The 12,829-nt window shown below is 40.8% G+C and overlaps 1 protein-coding gene across 13 annotated transcripts in view; it reads right to left on the bottom strand.

Moving 5' to 3' along the window:
- The window catches only part of LOC121942092 (serine/threonine-protein kinase BRSK2-like), a 229,041-nt gene that overhangs the window by 27,500 nt on the left and 188,712 nt on the right, over positions 1-12,829 (bottom strand). For 7 of the 13 annotated variants that reach the window (XM_088081516.1, XM_088081531.1, XM_088081546.1 and 4 more), the window contains 2 exons: positions 6,345-7,002; positions 3,797-3,845 (listed from right to left, as the gene is read on the bottom strand). In XM_088081516.1, coding sequence (XP_087937642.1) covers positions 3,797-3,845; positions 6,345-7,002 — 707 coding nt within the window. The remainder of the gene's footprint in view (positions 1-3,796; positions 3,846-6,344; positions 7,003-12,829) is intronic. The other 6 variants (XM_088081569.1, XM_088081584.1, XM_088081594.1 and 3 more) reach the window with 1 other exon arrangement.

Genomic DNA, 12,829 nt, shown 5'->3' with positions numbered 1-12,829 from the left:
TACTCAATACAATATCCAGCAGTGTTTTGGATCTCACTTGGTGAAAAATGGCATCATTTTGAGGATGCTGCATCTGCAAAAAATTGCATTGAAAACTGCAGAAAAAGCTGAATAAACTAGACTACATGGAACGTGCTGTATTAAACATTGAAGCCCATTCTAATAACTAACTAACTAACTAATAACTAATAACAGACTCAATAATTACCCATATATTGAAAAAGGGGAAAGAGCCACTGGAATGTGGCAGTTATTGACCAATTAGTCTATTGTGTTGTGATGGGAAACTGTTTACAAAGATTTTTGCAATGAGAGTTAATGAGGTCATATCAACCATTATTCATCCAGACCAGGTCGGTTTTGTTAAGGGCAGGACCTCTTCAGATAGCCTTAGGCACCCTTTACACTTAATCTGGATGACCCAAGATCTGAATCGCTGAAAAAGTGTTCGATCGGGTTCCTTGGAGCTATTCAAATTTCACTCTGAAGAAATTTGGATTTGAAACCTTGTTTCAGGATATTATAAAAATGATATATAAACGATCTAAATCTATGGTTACGACTAATAGTCTGAGATCACCCTCTTTCCCAGTTGAACGTGGAAAAAACAGGGCAACCCTCTATCCCACTCCCAGGAGAGGTCAGTCCCTCCGATGCTGGATCTGATCCATTTTCAGTCATTTTCAAAACTGGAAATTTCATTGGGTCCCAGAAAATCTTAAATATTTGGGTATCCTTCTGAACCCTGGAATTGAAAACATTATATCTGATGACTTTGACCCACCCTTGAATAAGATACAACTCCTTCTAAAGGGATGGGATTACAGATTTCATTATGGGGGAGGGTACAAATAATAAAAATGGTTATTGCTCCTGAACTAAACAACCTTCTAAGCCACTGAATGTTCCAGCAACTATATTTAAAACTATAGGAAAAATGATAACTGAATTAATTTGGGCTTAAAAGACTCCAGGCCAAAACAGAGTTTGGAGGAGTTTTGTGCCTAACACGAAACTATACCAGGAGGCCTTCATGGGCGCCCAGATAATATCTCTCCTCTCCAACAGAGAAAACAGGCCTGCTTGGATAGATCTGGAGGAGGAACTGAGTGCCCCGTTTAAGGCAGCTAACTATTTGAGCCAATGTCCAAACGCTAATACCCAAAACCCAATAATCACTCATACCAGGAACACCTGGCATCATCTTCACAAGAAAGACGATCTCCCTTCCTCATAGGATCAGCTTCAATATGGAATAATCCTTATCTGAAAATAGGAGGAAAGATGTTCTTCTGGAGAGAGTGGCACTCTAAGGGGATTGAATACATTTAAAGTCTCTAGGATAACAATAATAACTTCAGAACTTTTGAGGAACTTAAAGAAACTTACAACCTCCATAAGAAAGATTTCTTGAGATTTCTCCAGTTAAAAGACTTCCTTTCAAAGGTGGGCTTAGTAGTCACAAAGCCAATTATCCAATCCCCTATTATACTATATAAATGTATACTGCTTAGCAATCTTCCACATTTGGCAGGCCAAATCTAGAATTATTTAATGGAGAACTTTAACTGTACTAACAGGAGTCTAAAAACTGTGTGGGAAAGAGACTTACAGGTAACCTATCAAGTAGATGAATGGACCACCCTTCTGAAAGAGATGCTGCAACCTATGAGAGATGCCAGATCTAAACCTGTCCAATTCAAAATACTCAATAGACTCTACTGGACTCCTGTTAAGTTGTATAGAGCAGGGGTGTGCCTCTTAAATCTGTGTTGGTGATGTAAACTGGAATCAGGTGGCATAACTGATTTGTTTCTCACTTGCCCCAGATTAAACACCTACTGGCAGAGGGTGATGGAAAAGATTTGTGACCGTCTGAGAATAGATATTGCTCTCACACCTGCCCTATGCCTTTTGAATAGCCTTGGAGGCAATGAGAGCATTGGTGGGAAAAGGGCACACTGGTTTAAGGCTGCCCTCACTACAACTAAAAGGGTAATTTTGAGACATTGGAGGGGGCAAAATAATCCAACCTACTCTGAATGGTTCTTAGTCTTATCAGAAACTGCCTTTTATGAACGGTTGATCTACAAAATAAATGGGAATCTGGACACTTACACAGAATTGTGGGAACCATTTCTAACACAGATTAAGGAAGCCTAAACGAAGATAAACCTATTGAATACAAAATCATCTGCAGTGCACCTTGTTCAACTGGCTGGGTAGGATGGGATTGTTCTTCAATTCCTTCTTTTTTAAATTTTTTTTTTTAAATAATTATTATTATCATTATCATTATTATTATTGCTATCATGATTTTTAGAGCTTTATTAGAGTATCAGTATTACTTCTATTTTTATCTTTTATTTATTTATTTATTTTTGTTTATATATCTAGTAAACTGTAAACTGTGTTGTATCAGTTGTCTGACACATCCACAAATCCATGCAGGATGTCTGTCCCAAAAATAGATCTCATATCTACGGGAGCCCTAAGTGGCCAGACATTCATACATTTTCTTCCCGTTTTTCCAAGATAATTCTCAAGATCTTGAGATTATGCAACTGTGTTTTCCCGAGATAATTACATAACTAATTTGAGATCTCAGGATAACAAATAATATTGTATTGAGAGGGGCAGAAGAATACCAATACATCAATACCGACCACCACATCACATGAGGCGAACAACGTGGTGGCTAGTTGTGTCCACTTTTGACAAACTGAGTGAAAGGAGCAGACTGATGCTCATCATGAGGTCTGAGCCATCAAGTTAATTCAACGAACAGCTTTTGTAATGTTCACATTCTTGCTGTAGCATTCACTCTTTCATTCATTTAAAAAATATTTTGGTGAAAGCATAAAAGAACAAAACAAACAGCTTCTCGACTTTATGGTCCAAGGCATCTGTCAGTCAGCATGACAGGTCACGAGACTGAAATGTCAGGCCTATTACATTTGATTTGTCTCAAGATCTCTACTTATTTATTTAACAATCCCAATAATAATTTTCTTCTAAATATCACTGAACCCAATGAGTGACATCAACAGAATCAGTATGACATCCTTCAGCTGTTGACAACACACACATTCTGTTGTCCAATAATCTAACAATGAAAACACATTGAAAGAGCTACAACCACTTAGCTTGCAAGCATACTACTGAAATGTAGAATTTAATCTTAAAAACACATCTTAAATATTTGTGTAACCCTTTGAAAGCTGAGCAAATTGTTGTTTTTCAAAGATATGGTGAGAAGGCAATAAACAGTTTATCAAGTCATGACATTTGCAAGAAATCACATTAAAACAATAAAATTAAAAAAAAATAAACTAAACAAGAAAATGACTCCAAAAAGTAAAATATATTGAGTAAAATATGTATACATTTTTTCTTTAACATAATTGGAAATATTAGAATAATATAATTAATTTATAATTTATAAACTTTATAAATAAAGCTTTCTAGAGATTTTCCAAATTATTTTTTAAAATTTTGCCATTTTAAAAAAAAAACTAATTTTCCAGTTATGTTGTTGTCACATTTTCCTACTTATTTTTGCACTTCGTGGGACAGTTGCTATTGCCGTTCACCCCATGTTTTCAAAAGAAATCAAACCAATTTGCTCATCTGAATGCAGCACAAGAAACCAGGTTCTGAAGGGTTGAGGGCTGTATGTGGGCAATATATGAAGTAAAGATAATGTTCGATGAACACATAAATCATGACTCGTTCACAATTTGCATAACGGCTTTCCGAGGTTGTCTGTGGTGGGATGTGCTGCTGCGTTACTCACTCTGGAGAAGAGTCTGGAGTGAGACTGGACATGTCCTCCTGAGTGGGGACTGTGGAAACAAAGGTCAAAGGTCATCAAGTTAGATTGTTGGGATGTAAACACTCTTTGATCAACACCAGGCTCTCACTGTCTTCATGTGTAAGTTGTAGAAATTTTTCAAAAAGATACTTCTGTCTTGTTTTATTTCAAATTTTTTAATCTGTGTGTGTAAATGTGATGATCTGCTCCCTTCATGGCTGTAAATATGGTAAATGTTCCACTGTCTGTAATGAGATGGATATCTTGGATGCGAGGTGTCCACAGGCTGTTTGTGATGGTGTGGCTGCAGCAGGTGAGCTGCTAAACACTGTCATTAGGAGCACACAGATAATTTGGATTTCTTCCCTCCAGCTACCACAGAGCAGTTTCATGCATAAACACTATGCTGAATTCATTATAACACAGATAAGACCGAGATGATATCATATAGATCAAATCCCCACACCATAGAAAATTATTATTTTATACTACTGAATCGTGTGAATGTAATAATGAGTAATTGCACGGAGTGGAATGATTCAGTAATGTCACCAGAACCTTAAAGCCTTTCAGTAGGCGGACTTCCATGAACCCTGAAACTGCACAAATTGAAATTGCAAATACGAAATACACCTAATGGAAACACGTCAGTTTTGGTTATTGCAAAAAGGTTTTTACGCTCACATATTTTGCAAAACTGCAATGGAATGGCTTTTTTTGCTTTTATAGATCAAATGATGTGTAATACCAGATGGCAGTAATGCCACTTTATAGATGCCAACCACCATAAAGCCCAAACAAGAAGTTCAACAAAGTCACATGACATTCTACAAAACATGGCTCTATATGTGTGGACGGAGGAAGAGATCGAGATCTTCTTAACTTTGATACGAGACAAAGAAATTACAGCGGTATTAGATTGGCTTTATTGATTAGCTGCAATAGAAAAAGACCTGCCAATGTTTTGAATGTCCATTGCCGTGTTCCTTGAAATGTTAACATCAGAGAAGTTGCATAATATCACTCAATGGAAATGCAGTCATATTGCAATTGTGTTTTATCCACATTTCAAAAATACCGCTTAAGTTTTGCACAAATCCATAATGGAAACCTGCCTACTGTCTCTATTAAATCTTTGTATTAAATGGTAAATGGACTGTACTTAACACTAACACTTTTTCTATTCTTTTTGACTGGCACGTGCAGGGGGGGGGGGTGCTGGAGCACCTGCCCCTTTTCCTCTCGATGCCCAAAGTGCCCTTTTGTCAAGTATGTGTGTGTGTATGTGGTTGCCCTCGGTCGGTAACATGATCCACGTAAACGTGCCCACACTTCGTCACTCACCGCCCAGACGTGCCCAGACGTGCCCAGTGGAACCCTGTTCCTTGGCGCTGCTAATTATTTCACAGCTGATAGCCCAATGACTCCGGTGAGTAGGATGTGCAGCGATATTTGTTTGTGCACATCTGGTGTATTCTTTCATTGAAAGATGACTGACGAAGTAAAGTGAGCATGAGCAAGTGAGTGTGTGCAACTGAGTCTGCACACACTCACCTCTCATGAATGATAGCCGAGTTAATGACACATGCTGAGTCAGGCTTCTTTTTGTTTCTATATGTTTCTTTTGTCTTTGGCCGAGTGCATTAGAGAGATGTACAATTTTACTGTCAGTTGCAGTGGTTTTCCTGTGTTTGTAGAGGCAATGAGGCATAGGCTATACTGTATGTTATTTCAGTAAAACTATGCAATGTAGCCTACATATACAACAATAACAATAGTAATAATTAGAAGAATTTGAATTGTGATTTTCTCAACCTCTTGTTTAAACATATCAGTACACTATAATATGAGGTGTGGACAGTGATGTATGTTGAGTCCATGTTACATTCTTTATGAATATAGGTTGCTACCATTTAACCAGCTATACTGTCAGGTATGTTTCTCTATGGTGCTTCAAATACGTGCTCCATGTGCCCCGTTTAAACTTTGAGCACCTGCCCCTTCAAAGGTCTCTGCACGGCCCTGCTTTTTGACCACTCAAAGAGCTTTCACACTACATGTCACATTCACACACTAGTGGCCAAGGCTACTGTTTATGGTGCCCCCTGCTACTCGGTAACCATTCACACACACTCACACTCCGATGACGCAGCATCAGGAGCAATTTGGGGTTCAGTATCTTGCCCAAGGATACTTTGACATGTTGCCTGGAGGTGACCCCCTCTACCTCTGAGCAACAGCCACCCCCCAAGATACTGCTAGAGCAGGACCTTGACTGCATTGACAGGCACTGCGGTGTGACGTGTGATACTTTTGAAAGATGAATGGCTTTTTTGTTACTTGTGCCAAAAGCCTCACTGATCAAATCTGTGTAATAAACTTATCATCAAGTGAGGACAACTGAGGCTCGCAGAGTTTATTACGTTTCTCACCAAGTTCATTTCTAGTATTGTCAACTTTATTATTCATCGAGATTACTTTAATGTTCATCGATTCAAGAATACAAGATTTTCTACAACACCCCCCCTACCTTGCATTTTCCTGCGGTGGAAGCGCGGTGAGCCCAGGAAGCTGTTCTTGATGGAGTTGAGGCGTGTCCTCCATGGCATGCCCCCGATGGAGGGGCTGGGCGGCGGTGTCGGGCTGGGTGTGCCAGCCGGGCTGTCCTTGGGAGTATGCACCGGGGTGCCTTTGGGGGTGGGGAGAGGGCTCCCTCTGGGTGAGGGGTGGGGGGTCACCTGCGTGATGGGGACAGATTTGCCGTTGTGGTCAGGGTGGAGGTGGTGGCGGCGGCGGGGCGACATAGGAGGCACGGGGGAGAGGGGGATGGAGAGTTTGGGAGGGACAGTGAGAGGGGGGTGGCGTCTCACCCGCGGGCTGTTGGCGATACAAGGGGCCAAGGGCTGGCAGGGCGTGGATGGCTCAGATTTGGGGGTGGTGGGGGTCTGGGCGGTGTTGGGGAGTGGGTTGGACCTGGTGGTCTGCAGGGGCTTCTCAGACACTTTGGGCTTGGCGGGGAGGGTCTGCGTGCGGGGGTGCATTAGGGGAGACCCCATCTTTGGCTGGTAGGAGTTGGGTGTACGCGGCCCCACCCCGTTAAGACGGACCTCTGGGGAGTGCGTGGGGCTGCAGTTGGGGGACTGACACAAGTCGGGGGACTGGGGCGGGATGAAAAACCGCCGGTTGGGCTGTGAATGGTCATGCACCATTAGACATGACGTCAGAGTCAGCCAATGAGAAAGCCAGGCCACAGCAGGGGGAACAGCACAGCCCATTAAAGGGTCATTCCCATTAAAAATAAAAAACACAGCAGGAAATAAAACAGGAGAGTGGCAGATGGGTTGAGAGGTGGAGCAGGCAGGAAGTGGTGAGAGTGCAAGACAGAAAGAAAACAGAACATGCGATTAGCATAGTGATTAGCCAATCAGGAGGCAGCAGTGGAGCATTCATGACACATTAAAAGAAGGGATGCACCGAGGTCAAGCCTACTGGAAAACTTTGACATAGGTTGGCTCTGCTTTACAGGTTCAAGCTCACCTGTCTGAAGGATTTTTTTTTACTAATAAAACCATAGTCGTTAAAGTAATAAAAAAAGATACATGACATTATGAACCTCTGCCATGTTATGTTTATGTTTACTGTGGTGAGAATTAAGCAAGTCCAGCTGAGTCTTTGCTAGAAGTCAAGCAAGACAAGTCACTGCTCAAGTCAAGCAGGTCACAAGTGAAGTTGTACAAAATTGTAATGATTAGACACATTCATGTAATTTCTTAGTGGGTTTTGTAGAGACTAGGCTTGGGTGGCATGGAATTTTTCATTCCTTCATACCTTCCTGAAATTCCAGTACACAGTTATATGATGCATAAGTGTGCAGCACAGCAGGAGTTTGCATGTTCTCCCCGTGTCTGCGTGGGTTCTCTAGCTTCCTCCCACATTCTGAAGACATGCAGGTCAGGTTAACTGGTGACTCTAAATTGCCCGTAGGTGTGACTGTGAGCATGAATGGTTCTGTCTGTCTCTATGTGTCAGCCCTGTGATAGTCTGGCGACCTGTCCAGGGTGTACCCCGTATCTCGTCCAGTGACAGCTGGGATAGGCTACCTATACATCTACCTATTTTCCTTATTAAACAGAGAAATACAACTGTGCACCTTTTGAATTCAACTCTCTCTTGGTCACAAAAGACTGATGAGGCTTGATTGCGTCGTTAACTCATCATAAAACACATTTCATTCAGATTCAACAGAAACAAAATAAAACTCACCAAAACTGCCTTGGTTACTCTTGCTTATAATCTAGCTAATAAGTCCACTGTTCCAACAATCAACAGTTCTGGTTTGGTCAAAATAAATCCTTAATTCACCAAGTTAGATGTAAACAAACATGCCGATATTCCCCACAGTGTCTCTGTCTGCTGGCCACTGGTTGTTTACAGTCCTGTAACTTCTCCCTCCACTGCTAGGTGTCACTGTGTCTTTCAGCTCAGCTGCCTGTTCCACCAGTACAGACCAGAGACTGAGCTCTGTGGTGCATGCTGTACACTACACACAATGAGTTTACCAGACAGAAGAGTGCCTGTATTTGTGACGGTTTTGAGAAACATACGTACCTTCAGGCTTTCTAATTACGCTAGTATACTGTAATACTGTGATACCACCCAAGCCTAGTTGTGACAGATGAAGTTAGATGTTGTGGTGGTTTTGTTGCTGATTTTTTACCTGCAGACTTTACATACCAATGTTTTCTTCTTGCTACCTCCATCTACAACATAACCCTTAAATCCCAGTGTTATTTTAGACTAGCCCCCTCCATGATAGCTGCCTGGTATATGACCTCTGCTGACCTGCCATGTCTTGCAGGGTGTAATATTTGCATGTTTTGCAGTACAAATCACCCAAACATGTTTCAAGACAAAACTTGACTTAAAAAAATGCAAATATTTAATAAATTGTGGTGTTTTATCAGTGTAAGCCAAGCAAGTCCTCAAATTTGCAGCTTAAAGTCATAGAACAGTTACACAGCAGTAATTATCGAAAGTTTCCTGACAATAGTTGAGTACAGAGTACACATAACTGGTGATTAAAAGAATCTAAAGTTTGAAGGTGCCTAAGAAGACTTAAAATAACTTATCAGATTATATTCAGTAGACTAACAGAGAATCATCAGCTCCACATTCATGATATTTCATTTAAAATCTAAATCTTAGTTGCCAGAGTATATTTCTGATTACTGTCCGATCCATCGGTGCATCCCTGATTACCAACAAGTGAACCAGCTCAAAAGCTAACGGATTTAGCTTCACCCTTCACCTCGGAAAGTGGCCAGAGTGCATGCACAGTGCTGATGCACAATACTGTGGAATGAATGAGCAGATCACTGAGAGGACAGGTCAAAACAGTGTGAGGCCGCAGCTCAACTAACTGCAGCAGCAGAGACAGACGCCCTCTTATCAGAGCAGCGTGTGCCAAGTCTGCTCTACTCTACATGAAGTGAGACTCTCAGGTCATTTCGATGGACAGGGCAGGTGTGTGTGTGTAAAAGAGAATGTGTGTTCAAGCCTTAAGAGTTTCAACACCAGAATCACAAACTGTACATTCTTGATTCTTCTTCACACAACAGGCCTCAGGCAAGAACCACTTGAACAAAAAGCTTCCAGCAGGTATTTATTTGCCCCTATTTAGATTTTTCTCTTTGGTATTAACTGTTTTCATAAATAGTTCAGAGTTTTCATACATGTCATATCAAGATATTTTTTTTTATACATACCACACCAAAGTAGACAGACAGAGGATGTGGTCAGGGTACAAGAGTCAGGATGTTCCAATCTGGTGACAAAACCTGCTTTTTTGAAGGCTTCGGTAGGTGAGTGGATAAGGTGTGCTCCCTAAGGGATTATTGTTTTTAAATTTTAGGGCTGTACCCGACTCAGAATTATGCCGTGATTCCACCAGCACTGTATTAATGACGCTGTTTTGCTCCGTCCTACATGCGGCTCTATATCCCACCAGGAGCGTCTGTGAGCATTTCAGAATCGGCGTGTCCTGCCAGCTGATACTGTAGACTTGCTGAGATTGTGCTTAATTCATAATTTTCCCTTGATTTTGTGATTTAACCATGGCTGAGAAGGCTACATACGAAAAGCTTTCCTTTTCTGTCTGTTTAAATTCTGTTTAACTGCTCGATTTGAAGCAATCTCAGACAACTGAGGGTCTGCAACTAATGACTTGAGTCTCAAATTTCTGATATTTTGCTTTTATTCTGTAAATCTGTTAATATGGGAAGCACTTATAAGATTGAAAAGTGCTATATAAATGAAGATTAGTATCATTATTATTATAAGTATTAATATATCTTGTAAACACTATTCATCAACTGTGTTGTGCGTAAAGAGTATTTCTTTAAATATGATGGTGTAGCATGTACTATTATTTCGTCTGTCATGTGGGGTGAATCTGCAGTGACACATTCTTAAAATCTGTGATCATATTTTTTGAGTCTGACCCCAACGGATCATAACTGAAGCATTGTATTGTAATTTAAGGGCATCAGTTATGCTCACAAACACACGTCATCACGAACAGGTGGAATTCATTCATCAAGGTCAAACTAGTGATTTTTGATAGAGAGTTAAAGAGTGTTTGGAGACTCTTGCAGGCCTGAAACAAACCTGACAGAAGAAGTTTGGGAGAATGTTCTTGCATGAGACCCGACAACTTTTACTCATCACTTTTTAAACTCCATAATTAATCAAATGAAGAGATAAGGAGGGTACAACATGCCTTGCAAGATAAAACACTGACATTGATTAAAAGTGGAAGTTTCTGCGTGCTTTGCAGAGAGTTTTTGATGACAGACAGCCTGCGTCCTTGCTGAGAGTTAACTCAGGAAACACACAGGTTTACTAAAACAGAGAAGTTGCATATGGAAGCAGCAGCAGCTTGATTTGCACCGTTAACCTTTCTGCTTTGTCACTGCAGCTGCAGTTTACAGACTCCGAGAGTCACTGATCCATTCTTCAACTAATCTGCGCTGCATGACAACCTGTTCTTTATGGGCATTAAATCAGCAGATCTCATCTAGAGTTTGGTGTTTGGCCTGGATCCAATGTACACTTCACCTAAAGCTGTGTGACGTACAGTTCAGCCTGACTTAGAGCTGCTCACATCACAGTCAAAAGAGGAGCTTAATGAGAGGATGAAGAGCAGCCAATAGGTCACCTTCTACTTCCTTCAGGACTGTGAGCATCTGTACTTTCACAGTGTAAAATAATCTGGTGTAGAGTGGATTTGAATCTAATGTATCGAGTCACGATCGTGAACCTGCCACTAATGTCATCATATCGAATCAAGGGAAAACTAATTTTTCATAACCATATATCAGGCTGTGGGCGGTGTCACTGGTTACATAACATGAATTATAGTCAAGTCAGAGCCTTCATTCAGCCTTTATTACACACGCCAAGCTCCACAGCTAATAAGTGGTCCACATCACTTTTCTTGTGTTGCCTTCAGACACCTTTTACAAGCACCTTTTTCATCCTGCAAAACTCTACAGCCCATTCTATTTGTCAGCCCATACTCCGAATTTCTATCTGAATTCTTTGAGTTTATATCAAGTTTAGTGCTTAAATCGCACAAAGTTATTATCGTAGGGGATTTTAACATTCACGTGGATATTAACAATGATAGACCCAGTGCTGCTTTCTCCACGCTTTTGGATTCAATTGGCTTCAGTCAGTGTGTACATAAACCCACTCACTGCTATAGATCATCCTAGATCTTGTCCTTGCATACAGCATCAATATTGAAGATTTATTAGTCTTTCCTGAGATTCCCGCTCTGTCAGACCATTATCTAATAACTTTCAATTTTTTATTACTCGATTACAAGCTTCTCTGCAAGAGTTACTATACTAGATGTCTGTCTGATGGTGCAGTAGCTAAATTTAAGGAACTGATTCCTCCTGCATTGACCTCATTACCATGTCTCAAGGTTCTGTGCTTGGACCAATCCTTTTTACTTTATATATGCTTCCCCTAGGCAACAGAACTAGAAAACACTATAAATTTCCATTGTTATGCTGATGATACGCAACTTTATCTATCTATGAAACCAGATGAAACTGAAGGAATTGAAGTTATTGTTCTTGGCCCCAAACACCTCAGAAACTCCTTTACTAAGGATGTAATTTCTCTAGATGGCATTACCTTGGCTTCTAGCACAACTGGAAGGAACCTCAGAGTTTTATTTGATCATGATTTATCTTTTGCCTCCCATATAAAACAAACTTCTAGGACTGCTTTCTTTCGTTTGCCTAACATCTCAAAAATGAGACATATCCTGTCTCAAACAGATGCTGAAAAATCAGTTCACGCATTTTTTTACCTCTAGGCTGGATTACTGTAACTCCCTATTATTCAGTTGCCCCAACAAACCTCTTAGGTCTCTCCAACTGATCTAGAATGCTGCTGCACGTATTCTAACGGGAACCAAGAAAAGGGACCATATTTCTCCTGTTTTAGCTTAGTTGCACTGTCTCCCTGTAAAATCCTTTTTTTTTTTTTATTTAAAATCCTCCTTCTTACATACAAAGCTCTAAATGGTCAGGCTCCATCCTATCTGTCATAGCTCATAGTTCCTTACCAACCCTCAAGATCACTGCGGTCTGAAAACTCAGGGTTACTTGTGGTTCCCAAAGTCTCCAAATGTAGGATGGGAGCCAGAGCCTTCAGCTACCATGCTCCTCTCTTATGGAACCATCTTCCAGTTTTGGTCAGGGAGGCAGACACCGTTTTCACTTTTAAGGGTAGACTTAAGACCTTCCTCTTTGATAAAGCTTATAATTAGGGCTGGTTCAGGTTGCCTGGACCAGCCCATAGTTAGGCTGACATAGGTTTAATCTGCCGGGGGACTCTCTATGATACACTGAGCACCTTTTCCTTCTCTTACTCTCTCCATCTGAAAACGCTCATGTCTGTTTACTGCATTACGCTCACTCCGTTGCCTCTCCGGAGCAT

This window comes from Plectropomus leopardus, chromosome 1, assembly GCF_026936395.1.
Source record: "Plectropomus leopardus strain MGB_pleo_1.0 chromosome 1, ASM2693639v1, whole genome shotgun sequence".
Classification (NCBI taxonomy): Eukaryota; Metazoa; Chordata; class Actinopteri; order Perciformes; family Serranidae; genus Plectropomus; species Plectropomus leopardus.
The sequence above is the reverse complement of the archived record's forward strand: the minus strand, read 5'-3'. Positions and strand labels throughout refer to the sequence as shown.